The sequence below is a fragment of the Pithys albifrons genome, chromosome Z, assembly GCF_047495875.1.
Source record: "Pithys albifrons albifrons isolate INPA30051 chromosome Z, PitAlb_v1, whole genome shotgun sequence".
Taxonomy (NCBI): Eukaryota; Metazoa; Chordata; class Aves; order Passeriformes; family Thamnophilidae; genus Pithys; species Pithys albifrons.
The window spans coordinates 60,966,075-60,988,733 of NC_092497.1; the positions used below are offsets into that span (position 1 = coordinate 60,966,075).

General features: G+C 38.0%; 1 protein-coding gene across 3 annotated transcripts in view; it reads right to left on the minus strand.

The window, feature by feature from the left end:
• EPB41L4A (erythrocyte membrane protein band 4.1 like 4A) overlaps positions 1-22,659 on the minus strand; it is a 130,601-nt gene that overhangs the window by 55,711 nt on the left and 52,231 nt on the right. For all 3 annotated transcript variants that reach the window (XM_071580056.1, XM_071580057.1, XM_071580055.1), the window contains exons 4-8: positions 13,118-13,169; positions 11,947-12,025; positions 7,668-7,765; positions 4,622-4,742; positions 866-953 (exon numbers count right to left, since the gene is read on the minus strand). In XM_071580056.1, coding sequence (XP_071436157.1) covers positions 866-953; positions 4,622-4,742; positions 7,668-7,765; positions 11,947-12,025; positions 13,118-13,169 — 438 coding nt within the window. The remainder of the gene's footprint in view (positions 1-865; positions 954-4,621; positions 4,743-7,667; positions 7,766-11,946; positions 12,026-13,117; positions 13,170-22,659) is intronic.

Here is a 22,659-nt window from a genome sequence, read left to right on the forward strand (position 1 = left end):
TAAGCCACAGGGTGCATTAAAAAGTACTTCATATTGCAGGCTACACATTTTTGAGCAGGCAAGACATACTTAATCTTCTGGTAGTATCTTGATTTCTTTATTTCCTCTCCAGTAATTTTACAAAGTACTGACACCTTAGTCAGTGAACTATCTACATTACAACTCTGCATTTGAACTTCCATTTTTTTTTACTAGAAAAAACCTGCCACAAGCGCAATTATTCAAACAAGATAGAGTGATGTTTCCACCAGGAGCACATAGCCTCCGGGTGATGACTTGGATTGAATCCCAGCATAATGCTGATATACAAAAGAAGAGGAGGCTTTTGATGAGGCAATACAGACAACTTGCAAAGCTGCAAGATAACAACATGGGAAAAACTGGAAGCCTACCCTGGATCTTTAGTAACACCTTCACAATAAATATTTTAAAAAGCCAGACATGCCACTGTTATCCCACCCCAATTTTTTGCAATGGTATAGAAAAGGTTCCAGGAGATACTTGTTCTTATTTAAATAAGAATAATATCCAAATTTTTCTGTCAAAGACAAAGGCTATACCCCTCACTTATCTCTCCTGACAATTTCACTATTTATTTCTGATCTATCTGAATTGTTTTTTCCAGAGTATAACTGATTGCCTTTTTTATAGGTGTAATACCATCACATCATTTCTTCTGAAAACCATTAGCCTTCTGTATGTATGAGTGACTGGAGCATCTCCATCTATAAATCTGTCCTCGTTTGCATTTCTTAAGTACAGTGTTTCCTTTCAAGTTATTCTGCAGCAAATAAATTATATAAATACTGTTTCTCACATTAGTACATTAATTTTTTTCACTGTTACCAAGTTAAACAATACTTACATAAACAGGATGGAGATCAACCCCATACATTTCCAGGGATTTAGCCACACCTAAGTAGTTTACTTCTGCCTCAGCAGGAACTTGACCCCTGTAAACAAAATTCCATTCAAGATATAAAAATTGATCATATTAATATACACAGTTTGCTGGACACAAACACAGTCCTTCCTACCAGTTTTTAGACTGTTATTCTGTCTTTTCAACACTGTACTTGCTCCAAGTAAGATTAGACCTCCTTCCTACCACAGACAAAGATACTATCATATACATAATGTGTGTCTACTACAGTGCCCAATCCTTTCCCTGCTGTCACAAACACACTTCAGACATTCCATGTTTAGGCTTCAGTATGAAAAATAACTTCATTCCCAATAACTACGTGATTATTAATAAAGCAGAAGTGGCATGACTGACTGGGACACTACTTCCCCACAGCACTGCTGAAACTACAGATGATTTCTGAAAGCAGTATTCATTACTTCAGAAAAAATATCCCATTCTTCATAAAACCTTGCCTATAGAAAACCTTGCCTATAGTCACACCAGCTGGTAGCAGCCTAGAGTGTTACTGTGAAAACACAGTTTGGTGTTTGTCTCATGCCATTAGTAGTTTCAAAGACTCAGTCTGCCACTCTATCTGCAGATATCAATCCATCAGTTAAAATGTACCATCAGCTGCATGCGGATAGGAAAAGACTGGGGAAAACTGGAGAAAAAAACCCAAACCAGCTACCAGGAACATATTTGACATCACTGAAAGAGGATTTATTTTCAAAAAGAACATAATAAATGAAACAAATTTAAATCCTTATCCTTGGAATTTAACACGTTCTTCCCTTAATATCTGCAATTGATACAAAAGCAAGATTCTGCACTCTAAGTTCAAAATAGGCAAAAATGCATTTTCATTTTAACTCCTTTTCAATACCTCTGTGAAAGCTACTGAATTATTAGTGGCAAAGTACAGCACACCTTGTAAAAATATCAACTCAAAAAGATGCATAACTTGCTTCACCCTGCAATTGTTTTCTTGAGGAAATACATCTCTGGATTTGCTAACTCTCAAATTCAATATGTGAAGCATAGCTTAACGTTTTCACTCAAGACCTGGAAAAGGCCTGCAATATGAACAATTCTGCTTCTTGTCCCCCCATTCTCTCTAGCCTAGAAGATACCGTCCACGTTTTCCCAACGTTGTGTTAAGCCTGACAAGGTACAAACCACTTCCAAAGCCAAAGACACAAAACAGCATTGCTAAATGCAATAGTACAGGTCTTCAAAATGTCTTCTTTCCATATGGGAGATGGGCTGCTTCAGTTCATCTTGTCCCTGTAGCAGCACTCCCACTGTTTCAGATATCAGCTATTCTTTGCACAGATCCCTGGAAGAGCAGCAGATTTAAAGCTTGTAAAACAAATCCCTTTCTTCCAGAGCTGGATTTCCCAGTAGATGTGTCATTCATTATCTATATTCAGAATACACAGAAGTGGATATTCAGTGCATCAGTGATGTCACATCTGTCATGTCCTTTATCCACTTTTGCTCTAAAAATTTACTCCATGGGGTTGATTTTTTGAAATTCTTGCTAGTAGCTCTCAGAAATATAAGCAAAATGTTTACTGGTGCAGTACAGTCTCATTTAGGCAGCCTAAATATCAGTCTTGAGGAAAGGGGACTAACCCTTTACTGAATCAGTGCTAGAATCCAACACCAGTTTAAATACTGCTGTTAGTCTTTCGTTACTGACCTTACTTGGAAAAATGATGATGCACTTATTACTCTATTCTCACCTCTCTAAAAGCACCAAAAGGCTCAAATGACAACTGTGTGTGAATGTTTTTATAACATATTTACATCTTATAAACATAACATTTCATATTTGTACAAGAAATTCTGTTTACAAAAATATTCAAGGAAGTAAAGATATGAGCTGGAGCTTCTGAAGGGAGAAGATGGAAGCCCCAGAATCATTGCTTGATCCTCCAAATGTGTGATGACTTCAGGTCACCTCACACTGCTATCTGACCTTGGGATTGTCATGCTGTTTTATAGATGGGACAACAGTCACAGTAGGGAGGCTGCACAGACTCCAAGCAGTCAGAAAATCCCTCCACCCTCTGATTTCCATCACCTTTCTTGATTTAGACATTTGCTCAGAAAACTGCATCCTTACTGAATCCCTGAATAGCTATTGTGCTACATAAGAGAAACAGAGAGAAAATACGCAACCAAAAATGGGCTTTTTGGACACAACTAGCAGAAAAAAAGTATATGCAGTGCCACAGCTGTCTACAAAAAAACCCGAAACCAAACAAAAAAAACCACCAACAAACAAACAAAACCCAAACAAACAAACAACCCTGTGTTTCCACACTGACACCCAGAAAGAATAAAACAGTTCTTCCGACTCTTGTAACAGACCTATCACTGAAATATCTCTGATAAGTGAGATAATTTGGCCTGCTCTCAGCCATTACAGCTTCAACCTTCTTAACTAAGGGGACTGCTGTCAGCTGTGCAGAGGTCAGTGCTGGCAGTCCTGCTGATAGCAGGTTGAGCTACCAGTGTGTACACCTCAGTTCACTCTTTGTTCTGATGTTGCTAAATCCCTGACACCTAACTGCAGCCAAGCAGCTAAACAATATCAGAGCTCTAAGTCAATAAACATATAAAAACACTAGAGACTGTTACAACAGTAAACAATCTTCTTCACAACTGCTGTTCCCTCAGCTTCTGAGTTTCATCTTGAAGGTTACAAACAATTTGAGACAGATCAGATTAACTACACTAATGAGTAGAGAAACTTGAGAGAGACGTGAAGGCTGCTTAGTATTGGCAGCCTGGGTCACAGCAATACACCTCAAGTTTCATTTCTCACAAAAAACTTCTCTGTGATGTTGAACCCAACAAACTATCTGTGGTTCAGTTTTCAATCTCTGGAATACAAAAACCAATACTTTTTTTACTTGACAAAAAGTACCTGTAATAAGTTCTCTGAAATGCATCAATTACTACAACACTCTCATGCAACCACACAGAAATACTTCTTGAACAGACTGTCTTTCCTGGAAGAGGAAGCTCAGGTCAATGTGGCAACTGTCACAGACTGCAATTACTGGAGAACCTTTCAAAGAAAACAGCTGTGACCCTGAGTTAATGTCTATTCTCATTAAACAGTAATACACAATACTACAGGGAAGAATTACTTAACCTTTATCCAAAGCTTAGCTTCATTATAGCAAGAGAATCAAGGCATCTAGATCTACATACAAGATGTCTGATTATCTCTGCATTACTTTCACAAAAGGTATGATGAACACATTCATAAAATGTTTCTTACTGCTCTCATCTTAATAAATGGTTATATCACAATTGCACCTAATTTGGATTTGTTAGAACAAGTTTCTTTACACTTACAAGGAACATGAACTTAGAGATAAGGAAGCAAATGTTTGTTTTGGCTTTATGTATGGTTGAACTTCTGGCATATGTTTTATTAAAACTGCTGATATTGAAATACCCATACCTAGGTCTGACAGACCTCACATTTCCCGTTATTGTCTTACTCAGTTCCTAAAAAAACAACTTAAATGATATAAAATCTTTTCTGTTTCTGAGAGGCATAAGTGGATGCCCTGTGCTCTTTCCTCCAGCCCAGAGACCTCCATTCTGCACCAAAAGCTGTTCCTCCCAACCCACCAAGCATGTCTGAATCTGGCATTTCCTGACAAGTTTCCATGAGCACTGAATTCTTACATCAAAGTCTTGTGTATCCTCTCTATGGCATCCTCCAGCTCTTCCTTCTGGTCTGGGACAAAGCGGTACTCCGAGACATAACCTGCAGTGTGCTTGTATGGGTCGTAGTCCCCCAGCTCAGCTGCAGGACACAAGAAGAAAACAAAGGTCACCTATTTTCCATTCTTTATCTTAAACAGAAAATATCTCATCTAATCCACCTACTGGTGCCAACCCACCACTGTCCAACCGGCAGCCTACTTACTCTGCAGTCAGATTAAAAAAAAAAAAGTACAGAAGTTTTCACATTAACACACATAAAACCAAGAAAAAATGTCTTCAGTTACTCTAAAAGATAAATAGAAGGTACAAAGATCTGGAAGAATCGACAGTAAAACTCTAACTATACAAGTTAGATGTAATTTTGACTAAGCCAGGAAAGTTTTAATTCAGTGACATAGATTACTCAGCAGGATTTGTAAAATAAGGATAGAAGAAAAGCCTAGTTTTGTAAGATCTGTGCTCTCAAGGTAAGATGCAATATTACAGGCAGAACTGATCATTGCTGGGACTTCCAACATAAATTTCTGGGAGTGCAAATGGAGACAAATATCCTGAGAAACTGGAGGGAAGGTCTTCTAACAGTGTGAGGAATCACAAGACCTTCCTTTTTCAATAATATATTGATGTATTTACCAGATATTAAATTCACTTTCAAAAGAAAAATAACTTTTAAAAGAATTTTCTTAAAGAGCATAATGAATAGCCAGTATAATTTTCTTTGGAACAACCTTGAATTTGTAAACATTAGTCATGTCTGTATATTTTGTAATGTAATTATAAAATAAATATGCACCTTGATCAGAACTCACATCTACTGATCTCTACTATAATTGCAACTATCTGAGAAACTCTGCAGAAGTTAGTATTTCAATTTTTTAATAACTCTGAATAATATCTGCAGACCAGGCTTCTCCGAGAAAGACTTCACAGAAGGTTTCTATCCAATGCCCACTAAACCAAAACAACTAAAATGAGCCTTCCAGAGCCAAAGGAAAAAAAAACCTACCTCACCTAATTACTGATGTTTCTTGCTAGGTGTTGGAATGACATTGTTAAAAACCACTCATCTGCTCAGTAAGAATATTAGATTTTTCTCTGCGAAATCTCCATAAAAAGAACTGTTATTCTTGTCCACAGCAGGAATAAGAAGAGGAATTACTATTACAGTAACAACTCCAGCCTTTGCAGTAAGAAAATTGGTATATTCTGCAAACTGTGCCATGGGTACTGATTTTTCCACCATCACCACAATAACAGTCTGCAGTTTCTGATCACAAAAAGAGGAAAACAGCTCCAGTGCCAAGGAAAGGACCTCAGAGGCCAAAGACAACACCCAGACAAAATCTGAATGGTGAAATTCAGGCCTGTGGCTGGAGCCAAACACGTGGCCCTGGCTTCTCCTCCAGATCTCAGCAGCTGCTAGCTCCACTGGGAAAAACACCACTGGCATCATGACACCAGCAGAGCTATTCCTGAATTTCCACAAATGCACTTCATCTCAGCTTGGAAAAGAACAAAAGCCTGGTCTGGCATGTCATCCTTGAAAAAGGCACCCCTGACCTTGGTTTTGATGCCTTGCATTCATATTTTCAGTATCTGACAGACATTTCTCAGGTGTCTTTATATACATTGAACAACTGCAAACCCTAAATAGAAGGATAAAGCTTTTTATAGAGTCCATGGGAATGCATGCTTGCTGGTGCCTAGACTAACTTTAACCCATTGGATGTAAACTTTGTCATGCTTTAACTCTCTCCCCAATAAGCTTTCTTCTCACTGTTTTCCAACAGAATATCTGAGATTAGAATGATAGGAATGGGATATTATACCAAAAGAACAGCTCTAACCTCCTTAAAAATGATGAAAAGAGAAGAATTTATTCTTTTTACTCATTTCTCATAATGCAATGAAGACATTACCATCATTGCATATTTTCCTGCTTCATACTTGCAGTACTTTTTCAGGGAAGGCATGTATGCCAGCAAAATGAAATGTGCATTGCAAACAGTTTTTCAGAGAATGACGTCATATTTCTTAGATGGAAAAATTAAGTCAAAAATAATTGCACACAAATAAAAACTACTTGAAATTTTAGTTTTTCAGATACATATATAACACACCATGAAATTTGGTATAATGCCCATTCCCATTCATACACAAGTTACTGTGCCTTGTTATTCTAAAATAGACTTGAAAGGAGGACTAGTTTTTATGTTATATTAAGTGCCGTTGAGTCATACTTGTAACATCAATAATATAAATAATCTTTGCTTAATACACACCACTTTAGAGAAATCTAAATTTTACATAAACTCCAGACAGAGGTCCCAACATGGCTCATCACGCTATTTTTGGTTACTAGCTGTGTTTGAATATAGAGCTTGAGCACTCATGGCAAAAGAATAACCAAGTGGTAGACAGATAGTTCCTTTCTAACTGATTGCATACTATCAAGTATGCAAGATATAATATCCACTTCTGAAGAGGTCACTACTGATGCATGAATGTAGATAAATAAAATGAAAATTCTTCACTTCAGGTTTAATTACATCCTCCCTTAAAGAACAGATGCACTCATATTGATGTAATTAGTAATTATTGAAAGAATCTTTTCTATGGCAGACTTTGTGGTTGAAGGCTGCCAATAGCCTTTCAAATCTGCAAACCTCCTGATGAAGGTGTTGTCATACTCTACACATAGTCAAGAGTAAGACATAAAGTCTTGAGCACATGACAAGATATCCCTCAGCGAAGCAAAGAGTGTTTAGCAGAGTCTTCAGACTGACTTTTCAGCTTCTTCTTTACATTAACTTCCATACTGCTCCTGCGTTAACTGTTCAGAATGGTCATCCATATACAGTTCTTTAGATAAAATCAGTCCCATCAGTTTTGCTCTGTTTTGAAATGAATGCATAAGACATTAGGATGTCTTCAGACACTGCTTAAAATTAATCATAATGCAACATTAAAAGAAGTGAGCTCTCAGTTGGCTGGAAGAACTCACACTGAATTATATATGCTCCCAGCTGTGCTGCAGTGTTGATCGGACAAGGTAAGCGGCCCTGCAAAACATCTTGCTTTACCTGCAAGAAAAACTGATACCTAAAACAGAGAGAGAAAACAAAGTTATTTCAAGTCTGATGCACCATTTAATATATCAAAATCACCCAGCAACTGTAGACATACCATGTACCATAGTTATGTGACAGTAAAATCCTGTACTCCTCTCTGAATGACTTTTCCCATACTAACTTTGAAGTAACAACTAAGATTAATTTAGTGAAAGAACCTAGATAAGGGAACATTCCGTAGCTTTCCCATCTGCTTATAACTTGCAGATGCAAATAATTTTCCCCCTAAAAATGTCATTTCTCTCTTTCGACTTTCATGGAGCAGTGAGGAAGAGAGGGAGAGACCTAGGAATCAGAAAAAAATTAACAAGAAATCTATCAAAGGGCCAAGGTTTAAACCTGATCCATGGATCAGCATAAAGGAGAACTGACTATTGGATACTTCTTTATTCAAATATTTTCTCTCCACATACTAGAGAATCAACTGTAACGCAGGAAGCATGTTTGATGGAGTCCATACCTCCATGAAAGAGAGGGGTGGGTATACCACCAGCACCTAACTTCATCTGTCATGGCATAGAGTACTGTCCTTGGAACAGAGACAGTGGGGGTAAAAAAGTAATTTTCAAAGTCAAACCTGTTTCTGCAATTGATAAAGCACATACTGAGACCACTTACAGTGACTCAATATGCACAAAACCAAAGACAAGGAAACAAGTCATCATACAAAGGATGTGCTTGGTTTTGCAACTCACCATAATAATTTGTAAGAAATCTTTTAACACTGTTTGTATTGTGTCCAGTTTTATTACATTTATTCAGTGTTTTACATCATCCTAAGAGAATTTCTTGCACTGAGCTCCTACAAAAGGTAACAATACTGAGAAGGTAACTTTTAACAACAAAAAAAATTGGTCCTCCATACAAGCACATAGCTTTTCTTTATTCACTAGTTCAGTTTTATCTACATAGAGCCATTTAGCCTCTCTGCAAATAATTTATTCTGTGTTGGTACAAGTTATTTATGAAAGCACCTTGTAATGATCTGTAAGTTCAAAGCACACCTACACTCATTTCAGGGAATTTTACATACTGTAGCTGACTCACAAAACTTTTAAGATCTAAGAAAATTTACCAGACTTTTCAGACCAGATGAGTCTCTGAATGAAGATGCCAGTGCCTTTCTAACGATCCCCTAGAATTTGTGCTGTGGCAGATATTGTAACAGGAATGTTCATCTTCTAAAGAATGGTTAATTTTCTCTACTTTAAAGAAACAGGGTATTGCATAAGAATTTTCTGGCAATGTCATTAGGCAACAAAGAACATACACTCAGTGTTTCTTCACTCAGCACTACTTATAGCTTATGCTTGCAGTCCTACCTACACAAATCTCTGCATGAATTATGATAATGACAAAGAGGGTTTAACATCTACTGTGGAGTACACAACATGTTCTTTTCAACATGAAATGCACTTCTGATATGGCCCTGCATTTCTGTTAGCACTTCCCCATCTGTACCAAGCAGAGCTTTGTACCAGATGATTCTACAAATTTATTTTCCTTGGAGCAGGCACCTAGATTTCTGCATTCTCACAGCGTAGTCTCAAAATAAAGCACCATAGGAATCTTCAAAACACACCACCTTCCCGCAAAAAGCAGTCAGAGCCAAATGGTAAGTGTTTAAGTGACTCCTATAAAGTGAACAATCTCAATTCCCACTGAAGACACTAAGTTCCTCACAAAACTAGGCCTTTTGTCCAAACCTGTACCTAAAGCACTCTCATCTTCTGTGCTATCAAGTTTGTCATGTATGTATCACAGTGTCTAAGTGCCAGTTTGCTCCAGCAAACACATCCAGCAAACCCTGCAGTATTAGTTTTTGCCTAGAAGACAGACAGATTTTGATGCAAAGCAATTACAAATTTGACAGGTTTTCATTATTTGCAGAGTAATCATGTAACAGCACAGATCATCAACATCTAATAACAAGAGAGTTGGCTCTTATACCCATTAAAGTAATAAATACATGCTTCAATCAGTTAGCACAAAATAGTTAACACACCACTGGAACTACAAACCTAGGCAGAAAATTATTAGTATAAATAAAAATCAGACCTTTAGCACCTGGTAAGTGGAAGGACCTTTAACGGTCCCTTCCAACACAAATTATTCTAAAGAGGTGGTGGTGGTATTTTAATTTTTTTTTCCTTAAACAAATAAAAGCCTTCCTTCCAAGATTTAAGAGCCTATAGGAATAAAAGCTTAAAAATGCTGAGGGCATTTGATTAATCAATGTGTTTAGTAGAGTACTGTCAATACAAACCTATCTGAGGCCCTCCCTCATCTGAGGTGCCAATTCTACATAACCAAATACTGACATGAACAGAGGCTTCCCAATCACATTACAACATTTCTTGGCTGTGTTCACACACTCAATCAGCAGTGCAGACCACTGACTGACTTTTATCACAGGTCAAAGCGAAACAATTTTTGCAAAATCAGCCCCCTGCATCTATCCTGCCTCTCATAAGGAAGTCACAACAGATTCAGTGGCCAAAGATGCCTTTTTCGGGCTATCTGTCTTTCCCTGTGAGCAGGATTTAAAGAGCCTCCTGAAAAGTCCAAGAAAACTGCATCAAACTTCCATGGTACAGTGTTGGGATTCATACATTTTCAGGCTAGCAAACTAAAGACAAATTTGCAGGTGACATCTTCTAAGATAAGAATGGAATTTTTCTAGAGACCTTGAGCTGGTGCAGAAGTGAGAGACAAAGCCTGTAGAAGCCCCATGGAGTAACACACTTAAGAATTCTTTAATAACGTCAAAAATACAATAAATAAGACTGCTTGGATCCAGCAGCTTTGTGAAATATATATTGCTTAATAATTAGCTATAGCTGTGTGACATTAGATAGTTTGCATGGTGTGTGGAAGTTTTAAATCTGTGTGTAACTGTGTGAAAAATTAATTCTGCATATAGTCCCTGCTGTAACTGGTATATTCCTGCTCAAGAATAGTTAAAAATCTGTTAATGTAAACATAGCTAGTTCTTCTTCCCTTTTTTCCATGACCACCTGGTAACTGTAACTCATGACAATGAGGACCAAGAAATAAACTACCAAGAAAACCCCATAAAACTAGATGCAGTTAAGTTCTTTATTTAACGATAGAGGTCAGAGCCTCTGAAAGCCCTTAAAAAGGCTCAGTTAAGAACTGTGTCTGTGGAGTTCAGGCGTCGTGACAGTACAGGGCATCCTACTGCCACCAACTCATGCTCTTTTACCTGCAAAGTCACAGTATTTATTATTTACACCTGGCCAGCCTCCGTCTTGTTTATTGAAGACTTCCATTCCTATTGTGCCAGTATGGGAACAAAAGAATTTTCTCACTCCAGTACACGAAAAATACTCTGCCTGTGCTGCAACAACTGTCACTTTTGATTAAGGAAAATTAAAAACCTTGTATGCATTCTAATGAAGTTTCATGTGTCATATTCTTGGGACATCAAAAGAAATATTTTGACATTTGTTAATGCAAGTCAGCACACTAATTTTGTCCACCTACCTACCCAAATTCTCAAATTTCCTTTTGAACATAAAACTAATTGTCTGAGACATTTTGTAAATAAACCAAACAGAAAACTCTGTGTGAGAGAGTTCAGATAACCACATGTGTCTATGTGTCTGGGTGCATACATGTGCAAGGGTTACTATGTGCATCCTCATATTTTGCAGAGGCCAAGCTAAGCTAAAAGAATCAGAAGCATGCAACTCTTTTAATTTCCTTTGCATAGTTTCAGGATGACCAGAAGAAATCCCCTCAAAAAACAGTTCTGGAACTTCAGCTATGGCAAATAAAGAAGAACATTCCCTGTATTTATATTTGATATGCAACCCCTAAACTTATAGCACAGTGTAAATGCAGATGTGACAATGCATTACTAAATAAAAGAGACAAAAAACCAACCACAAACAGACATCAAGGCCCTTTGATTTTCGATGTACCAGAGATCACCTTTTCTTGCTGGGCTTCCAAACAGTAGTCCATACCAATCCCTGTGAAGCTAGTAGCAATTTCCTTCCTATACAGTCGTATTCAAACAAAAACACTCAAATGCTCAAGAGAAAGAAAACCAACCAAAACACACCACAACAATATGCTCTTGGACAAAATACATTACTAGTCTGAGATCAACAGTGAATACTGTACCTTGTTATTTCTTCTTTAAGTTTACACGGATCCTCTGCATAAAATTTAATGCCAAAATACAGAGTGTATGGTGGACCAGCTGAGGGAAAAAACATTTGGTGTAAAACTTAGTTGTCATGAATTGTTACTGTTATGAATTGTCACTAGTTGACTACAAAACAGCTACTGAGAAGCCTATCTTAGTATTTTGAGACTTGAAAGTTTCAGAAAAAGTGTAACATTCACATAACAATTCCATACGTCTAGACTCATTACACATGAGGAAAAAAAGGAATTGTTATTATTATTTTTCATCTTTTATTTATTCACATCTTGTCCATCTACTTAGATTCTTGCTTACTTTGAAGTTTTTACTTTCATTTTCGTTTTAAACTTATTATTTCTCCAAGATAATATTTTGTGTTGCTTGATCTTGACCTCTAAATACCTTTTTCAATGAAGCTTTTTGAAAAATGTAATTGTGCATGAAATATGATTCTCTGTCATATGTTATAGTACTGAATATTAAGCCCTTTCACACTTTAAAATATCTTATGGAAGAACTTTAATTATGTGTCAATTCAATTAAAAACCACTTGGAAAACCTCTTCTAATTCACTTTTTAGAAATATTTTTCTCCCAAAAGGTACCAATAACTCAGTACCAAAATTCTTACAGCTACATTTATTCTATGCATGCTTCACTTCTACATCTTATTATAAAGGGTCTCCAAATCATGTTCTTTAATTACAATAAAAGCAACAGGTCTTGTATGTGCAATATCTGAACACCATAAGTAATAGCAGACACTCTATTATCAGTAAGAGACACAATTTTTATTTTCATAAGCCAGAATGAATTTATATTGGTTATGGTATACCAGACTACGATAGAGGTATCACAGCTACTATAAATTAATTATACAAAATAAAAATTGCACCACTTGGTCTAAAATAAAATTTAAGCATACAGAAATCCTTGGACAATAACCACACAAAATACTGTAAAATGATAATACTTGCAACCTATCTGTGAAATTTTGATACAGCTAAGAACTACAGTAAGAAACTTGTTCAAGACCTATCAGCCTATTGTGACTAGAACATAAATATTGTGCAGGCTGTATGGATGGAACATTGTGTCTGTTACTTCATCTTCAGATACATCCTTTAAGTTCAAATTAAATACATACTGTTTATCAATTCTTTATGTTCAGCGAGGGTCTTTGCAGGATCCAGCCAGTACTGTGGGACAGATAATTACAGAAATTAGTTACTTAACATGAAATATCAACACAGAACAATTGCAATTCTGTAATTTTTGTATTATTGATAAATATTAGCAAACTGATACACTTCAGGCTGCTAATGACAAATTCATACCAGCTTCTGATCAGAGAAACTTGACTGTGTTCAAGTCTAACACTGCCTGTCTTCTTGGAGGTAGGGATCTTCCTAAAAGGAAATCTGTTTGGTAAGAGTCACAACTCTGGCTATTGAGAAGATGGCTCTACAGAATTATCACATTAAGTGTGACCCCTGAAAATGTTAAAGGCAAGGCTAGATGAGGCCCTGAGAAATCTGTTCTAGTGGGAGGAACCCCTGCCCATGGCAGGAGAGTTGAAACAAGATGATCTTTAAGGCTCCTTCCCAATTCAAAACATTCTATGATTCTGTGGTAAGTACCCATCAAGTGTCAAGAAATTTACTAAACAAGAAGCAAACAAAAATTAATTTTTATTTTCAGAAATGGTTTCACATAGAAGGGAGAGAGGATGACTGGAAATTTGAACCAAGGCAGGGAGGGCACAGACTCTTCCACTAAAGGGTTTACAGGACTAGATGGACAACTGTGTCAAACTGACCAACATATGGTTGGTACATCACAGAGGGATGAGCTTTTATCACAGGGGTACCCATGCTCTTTGATGAACAGACAATCTGCAGTATCATTTCTCACTGACATCAAACCTTTATCAAACATCTAATAAGTCATCCTGACCAGGGACCAGTTTTGTACTTCACATTACAGCTACACAGGTCACCAACATTCTGCTCTGGCAGTACCTCCAGCTACTTATTTCTTCCTTAGCTTGACATTTCTTTGATTCAGTTTTGAAAGAAAGTGCAGAGGGAGCTGCCAAGACCATGGTTGTCTTCATTTTCTTCAGCCATCTTCCCTCATACACAAATTGTTTCACCAGCTGAGACTGGCCCCCTATCTTAAAACGCTGGAAATAGAAAGACTGCAGAACACAGCTCCTAGAAAGAGTCATTAGAGGCAAATTGAATCTATTCACGTAGTACCCACACCTTCTTAGCTTAGGAACTACATAGGCCAATGAACAAAAGAACTTCTTACCTGAACCCCTGAACTAACCCTATAGGGAATAAGAATAATGTAATTAAATTTAAAAAGTCTCCCCTTTCTATCCAGGGAACTTCTCTGGACTTAAAAAAAAAATAAAAAATCACTATTTGAGTAAGTACCACAAAGAAAGGAAAACGCTGTAAAGCAATTGAGTGGAAAACTCAAGCAACTAATTTCATAAAAGGTTGTAAACAAGTCTCATTATATCAGGTTCTCGAAAACATGTCTTATGAGGAGTGATTGAGAGTGGGGGTTGTTTAGTTCAGAGAAGAGGAGGCTCAGGAGGGACTTCCTTACTCTCTACAACTACCTGAAAGGAGGTCAGTGCCCTCTGCCATATCTCCAGTGAAGGGACAAGAGGAAATGGCCTTAAATTGCACCAGGAGAGGTTCGGATTAGATATTAGAAAATAGTTTCTCACTGATAGAGTGGTCAGGCATTGGAATAAGTTGCTTGGGGAGGTGATGGAGTCACCATCCCTGGAAATGTTCAAGAGGTGTCTGGATGTGGCATTTTGGGATATGGTTCAGCAGTGGTTATGGTGGTGCTGGGTTAATAATGAGACCAGATGATCCCAAAGAACTCTTCCAACTTTGATAAATCTATGTGATTCTGTGATTGACAAAACACAAAACCTAATAACTTCCATCACCTGCTAATTCATCTGCAACAGAAACAGCTTTTATATACCTTACTTCTGGTCATTGCTATTTCAAATTCTGAAATGTTTATTAAGAACATTTTCTAAATTCTAAAGGAAATAATTATTCAGTATATGCTTGTAACAAATACATCCAGTAACTATTCAAACATGAACCCTCTTAATTTCAAGAGAAGGTGAGGAGGAAAGAAGAAACGGTTACCCTTGTTCATGCTATTAGAATTCCAAATCAGCAACAATCTAAGCCAGTACAATAGGTTGATACAGAGATTTTACAGGCAAAAGGCAGAAAAAAAGGCAAAATAGCTCTGCAGTACACATTCTGGCTATCGATGCAGTCAGAGTGTGGTCTGACCTCCTCTCAAAACTGTCACCACAGCATGAACAGCATGCTGTCAGCATACCTTGCTTAAGTCTGACAATTTTGTGATACACCGCAAGAAATTAAAAATATCCTCTTTCAAAATCAGATCAAAATCTATTACAGAATAACTCCTTATTTAAGTTCTCCTGAACTTAACTGAAGTTGGCTTCAAGATATGTTGTCTCATAGTCTTCTTTGCAGTTTAGCTACACATGCATAGGTAGGTTGATTATTTATTTAAAAAAATGGAAAAAAAAGAATGAATATTGATGGTCAACATGCAAATTTTCAAGCAGAGTACAGAACAGTTACAGATTTCTGGTTGTCTCTCTGCAATCTGAACTCCACTGCCTCTTGGTATCCATGTGATTCACTGGCTGCCATGAGACAAACTAGGATTTGGCCAAGACCATATGGACACATGGAGACAATGCAATCAAAAGAGAGTCGCACTGGAACTTAATTCTCACTAGGCTGTACTTGACTGGCAGTCAAATGATATTCTTTGTATGGTCCTCTGAAGGCAATTTCCAAGGTTGGGTGGGGGGACAAAATTCAAAGGGAAATCTGCAAATGGAATCTGAAGAGAGGAGAGGGAACAAATCTGTGTACTCGTATTATTAAATAGTTCTTTTCCTTCCCTCAAAGCTGAGCCAACAGGAGGAACTGCACTCTCATTCCTCACCCCTGGAAGATGGATTGCTGCTACTCATATAGAAAAAATAAGTATCGGCTGGCATGAGAAATTTGTGGGTGCACACAGGTGAGGTTAAACACTACAGCATGGTGGGGAAGAGACAAGAAACTCGTCTGCCTTTTCCTTTCTCCACTAAGTATTCTGACTTGTGGCAATGCCACAAACCCACGCTTAAAATCACTGCATAGCTATTTACTATTTCAAAGGCTGCCAAAATTTTCCTGAAGAATGCAAAAGGTGGGGGGAGGAGCAGATGATTTTTAACATTTTATTTGTAAGCCAAAGATGAATGGAATTTCATGGATAATGAAAAGGCATTTTTCAAGCCAAAGTCAAACAATAAAGATGAGAACATTTAGAAATCCAAGAACCCCCAACAACAGAGCACACACAGTAATGTGTATTAGATGCTTGTTAAATATTTGCACATACCTACAAACAGTGTTGGGTATAGTTACACTTTTGAGCTCATATGCTAAAATGCCAAGAGAAACGGAACAAAAAAACCCAGTGTCTTATTAATTCAATACACTTGCACAGCAGTTGCTGACAACAAACCCTACACTTGTGAATGCCAGAGCAGCTCTGATGCTCAGTCTTCACTCCTTTCTTCTGTTTGGCAGCCAATGTGCCACTTCTCAGTGCTTTCCCACCTGTCTCCTGCACACTTAGAAGCAGCTCACCACTGCTGCAAAGAGATGGATGACCCAGCATATACCCACTTAACTGCAGGGGCCAAATTTTGTGAATCTGAAAGAAGTATTTAATATTTACAGAAGAAATGGGGGGAAAAATAATCTTTTTATATAGCTCCAGTCAATGCAACTATTCAATTAAGTGTGATGGCTACTAGTTTACTAGTTGTTCTTTACAAACATCATACAGTATTAGTTTAATAATTCTTAACTTACTTACACTGATTATAAAGGTACAATGGTATTAAAGAAAATAATTCCCTTTTAGTTTTTATGTAAAAAATATTTTTTAAAATTATATTTTAAAGTACAGCATAAAGAATGAATGGGCTTTTTTTGTCCTTTGTCTTTTTACAAATCTGGCTGCCATATAAGCCAGATGTGTAAGCAGTGTGCATCCAAGCTCCATGCAGTACTTCATATTAGCCCTTTTAAATGCCTGCAAACATTTTACCACAAATCTGGAATCTTCTTTTTTTTTGGACGTGTGTAGGGTTAAATGTGGGTCAAATTCCATAAACCCATTTGAAACAAAATATTAACTAGGTTGAAATGTTTGCTGTGGTATCAATCAATGAAATGCCTGGCGCAGAAAAATCTATCAACTTCAGACTAAATCCTGGGTTGTCTTAATTAGATTCTTACAAGACTGTACCCATCATGCCACACAGGTCAGTTTTTGTTCACATTTACAACAGGAAAAAACACAAGTTTGAGGAGGAAACGTATAATTTTTCCATTACAATCTGAAATTATTAAGAATTTTCTCCAATCTAAAACAACACTAAAAATTAGGATTGCGTCAGTTTTTTTCTACAGATGTTCAGTGCAAAGAACCTAAACCTGCTAAGGTTCAGATGTCCCTACATACAAGTATGTATTTAATGCTTTTGCTTTTTCTTTATTAGTATCTGAAGTTATATTAACTATATTTAGTATCAGATCATCAGTATGAGTGTCCTATTTATCCTGCTGCTCTCCATTTTACTCTTACCACCTGTAATTCACGTGACCCCCAGCTTTGTCTAGGTTGTTTTAATCCATTAACATTCTTCTAAAATTTCTTGCTTATACTCAACATTCTCAGTCCCCACTTCCCACTGGCTATGCCATCTATTTTAGGAAGCTTCCTAGATAATTTAATATACCATGCTTGCGGACAAATGTAAAATCCATACAAAGAAACACAAAAATCCATTCAACAATAAATAAGCTACCTACAATTCAGCTGCTTTTCTGAGATCCTGATGTCAGAATATGCACTATATTGTATGCATATTCTGATTGTACGACAGTAGTTCCCTGGAGAAAAACATTTTTGATTGCAAACAAAACCTTTCTTGAATTTTTGACCTTCTTTTTACACCTAAACCACATACAGCCTGTTCAATCTGCTATCCTATCCAATTTGGTACATCTACTCATAGCAGGGGAAATAAAACACATCTACACTGCAGTGTGGGTGCATGATATAGAGACAAGTCTTGGCTCCAACATGATACAGCTTTCTGTGTTTGTATTTCTCCTCTTAGAACCTAAGGGAGTATCAGTATGGTGTACATCGTGATTATAACAGCTGAGATTAGCATTACCAAATAAAAAAAGGAGAATATTTGCATTACAGGCTGCTGTGCAATTTATCGTAAAGTAAGGTCTAAAAGTATGGTTCTTTTGGGATTTGACAAGAGATGGCCTTTGGACTTCAAAAGTACCCTATCCCTCATGAAATTCTGCTCAGCTTTTCCTGAGATATTATGCATTAAAATTGCTGTTTCCATTCTGCTTTTATGTGCCTCAAGAAAACTTGGCCTATTTCTGGAACAGTAACTATCTTGACTGTCCTGAAGACCCCTGGAAATGCCATAAAGGCAGTAGTAAAGGGACTGTGTGGAGAACGCCTGGGAGTTGCAGCACAGTGGGAACCAGGACAGTGACAGGATAGCCCTCCAGTTTACCCAGCATCTGGTCCCTCCTCCACTAAGGGAGAAGTACATCACTGAGCCACTGTTTTCCCCAAATAGAAAATGCTGAGAGACTGCAACGGGAAGAGGGTCCAGCAGGTCAAGGGATGTAATTGTGTCTTTGTACTCAGACCTAGTGAGCCATATCTGTAGTGCTGTGTCCAGTTCTGGGCTCCTCAGTACAAGAGGGACCAGAAGCTCGAGAGAGTCCAGCAGAGGCCACAAAGATGATGAGGGATCTGGAGCAACTGCCTTTGTGATGAGAAATGCAGGAGCTGAGCCTGGTTAGTCTGGAGAGGGGAAGACTGAGAGGGGATCTCATTAACACAATTAAATATCTCAGTGGTGGGTGCTAAGAGACTGGTACCAAACTCCTTTCAGTGGTGCCCAGCAACAGAATGAGAAGCAATAGCCACAAACTAAAACACAAGAAGTTTCAACTCAGCATGAGGAAGAACGTTCCACTGAGGGTGGCTGAGCACTGGCACAGGCTGCCCAGGGAGCACATGGAAACTCCTCTCTGGAAACATTCCAAACCCACCTGGGTATGTTCCTGTGTCACCTGCTCCACCTGCCATGGCAGCAAGGTTGGACTGGGTGATCTCCAGAGGTCCCTTCCAACCCTAACAATTCCAGGATTCTGTGAGTCAGGACAGAGCTTCCTAAGCCAACCTCAGCTTCTACAACAGATATTCTGGTGATTGTGTCTCACCTGAAAATGCCAGATAGGGCCAAATGTACTGGCAGTAGAGGCGGAAGACAAATGCCAATCAATACTCAGCTGACCATCCACATTAAGAAGCATGAAGAGACCATACTTGGTCTCACCTTAGCATAACTTGGGTGTCAGCAGTCCCTGCACAATACAAAAAGCTCAAGTGAAGGACTGAAAATAAAGCACACTAAGAGATTCAGTGACACTCAGAGAAAACTGGTCTTTCTTTTAAAGTATTTGCACCAAAAAGAAAGGATACTCAAGCATTACATGAAAAAGCACTCATCTGTCCATTTGAGTGTAGTTTTGTATCGCAGGATTTTAAAACAATTAATAAATGTTCTATTTTAATTAATTATTACAAGAAATTTTTGCTGTTCCCACCTTCTTCAGAGCACAAGATAGATATAGCTTACACTGTTCTGGCAGAAATTTGTAATCTCCCAGAGCTTGGTTTTTTCAAATTAAACACGGTCCTTTTACCATGGAGAGTTTGAGGAAACACAGAATGTCAACAAAGCAAAATTTGTGTAATTTAATCAAATTGCTACCCTAGAGACAGGGACATCCAGTTTATGCTTTATCCTACTGTTCATGGTCCCATCAGTGACATCCAGTTTTGTCAATCTGTTTGCTGCATCCAGCTATTCTCACAGGCTAATTAGTTGTTGGCTGCTCTGGAGGAGACCATTTTAATGTTACGTATTCATATACTACATAGCACAGTGAAACCTTGTTCACTGATTAGAGCCCTACTGGTACTACTAAAATAATTATGATACCACCCACATAAGAGGTGCCACACCAACATAGCACTTAAAAGACCACCTGGAAGTGCTGAGGTGTGTAAAAGTAATGGGGAAAATAATTAAACAAGTTCTTTCAAACCCTTAGTAAGAAAAGTATTTCTTTTGTGAGTGGTTTGTGTTCTTTAAAATACATAGTTTTGTCTACCCTGCTTTATTCATCATTCACTTAAACACATGGTGTGACAAAAAAATCTGACAGTGCAAATAATAAAACACTCCCCACCAAAAGTAATGTATTAATCAGTAGCCAAACCTCCAAACACTTCCCTCTTTCTGAGACTAACTCAGGAGCATAGTTTTAAAACTAATTAGCAAGGTAACCTTTTTCCTCTTCCCTTAGGAAATCTGCTGTGGTCGATCTAAAAAATATCCAATACAAAATTCAAATCTAGGCTTCTTGCCAGCCATTACAGGACTAATTCCTACAACAACCCAGAGAATTTCAGCTACAGTGAGCGTGCAACTGAATATATGTTTACAGCTAAAGCACAAGGTGTGTTTGTTGCATAGAAACTTTCCATTTGTATTTTCCATTCTTAAGAGTTTACAAGATTTCACTGAAAATAGCAAGCTAGCAACATAATACCATACACATAAAACTACGCACAGTAGCACACTTTGATTAATTTATGAATATTTAGATGAAATAGCATCAACTTTTCATTATCCACACACAGACGAACCAGAGGAACAGGAGTCTTCACAGTATTTTGTTACAACAAATGCAAATGCAAATGCAGAGGCATAAACTTGGTCAGCCACTGTGGCAGCACCTACATGGCAGGGCAGGTACACTCTGCAAGGTGGCACACAGCTGTGGGCTCTGGTTGTACCTCCTGTATCCACATGACACAACTGGTGTTGGGGCAAGAGCAGGTGAATGGCAGAAGTGGGATAAACGCCTTCCTAATCCATGAGAAGATCAAGAGGCACAGTGCCTTCCTGACCTTGGGCTGGTCAGAGAACAATGCCTGAGGCTAACATTAAATTTACTCCACTGGAGCAACATGTGGGAAAAAACGTTTTTTAAAAAACTGCTTTTGTGTGTGGAGAGGCTGGGTTGTGCCTACAGCTCATGCACATTAGCATAGTACAAATACACCAATACCACACAATACAAACATCCAATGTGTTAGCAGGATGGATCCTAAAATGTGCTTTTATGTGTTACACCTTTCACAAAGGAGATACAATCTTCTCTTACTTTCATATTGTCATATATACACATTAAATACACCTTGTGTATACCTCTGGAAATATTCCTAGTAGCAGTCGTTTTGATTTTATTTGCCCCCACAGGAAAAAGGAAAACACTTTAGAGAGCAAAAAATACCTATCTGCTCTTTAATCACACCTCAATTTCCCCAGGAAATCAAAAATACTGTTTTTAGTTGTCTACCTCTAGTTCACAGCTTTCATCTCCATGGAAAGAAACTCAGTTAGAAACTTATCAAGGAACTGAATTCAGAAAAGTCTAGGCTATGGCACAGTGAGTGGGGCAGTCTGCAGCTCTCAGGAGCAATCAGTAACCATCTTCTAATACTGTTCTGAATTCAGGCTCTACATAATCAGCTATGGCTTAACAGAAGAAACTGGCAAGTATTTGGCCAATTCAATAAGTTACTATGATATCTAGATGAAACAGGGTCTTATACAGCACTCTCATCACAGATCATTGGCTTCATAAGTGCAACTACTGGACTTGATTTAACCATAGGCCAGGCATTATTCCCTTTATAAAATTAAGGTAATATGAAGACCACCCTGTTAATACAGCACTGGTCCCTCCTGCTGAGCATCCCCTGCTCCTCACCTCTGCCTGCAGTAACCCTGCAGAGGCCATTTCAGGCAGGGGACCACTTCAGACAGCACTGCCCCAAGGCACTGGCTGTTTGGCTGAAACGTCTCAGCCTGGTTTCAATCTTCTTGTCTATTGAGGACTGTAATCTCCTGGTGGAAAAAGCCTCAGACATCTGGTAAGCCCCTGACAAGAAGGCTCTAGAAAACACGAGCTCAAGGACGCAGAGATGGTTCAGGCAGAGTGAAAATGTCATTGCCAAGCACACTCTGAAATAGGTATCCAGCAAGCGTTCCAAGCGAAGCAGGCTGTGATGTGCTCAGGGACGCTGCTTCCCAGACACTGCAGGGCACAGTGAAGCTGGACAGCATTGAACACCAAGCACTGGCTTCAGGACAGAGTATTAGAGAGGAAAAAATATTAATCCTACTTCCATGTAATATTTGTTTACTCTTTATACTTCATTTAGTTTTCAACCACACAGCATTTGATTCTGTCCCTTTCTAAGATATTAATGGCTACTCCAAGACTTCATTACAAACAAACAAAGAAATTATTACTTGAAACCTGAGTCAGGAAATAGCAAAAGTTAGTGAAAGTATGGCAATTCAATGCTTTACAGGGAAACAGCACAACAGGGTGAATTTTATAGGTGGAAAATCCA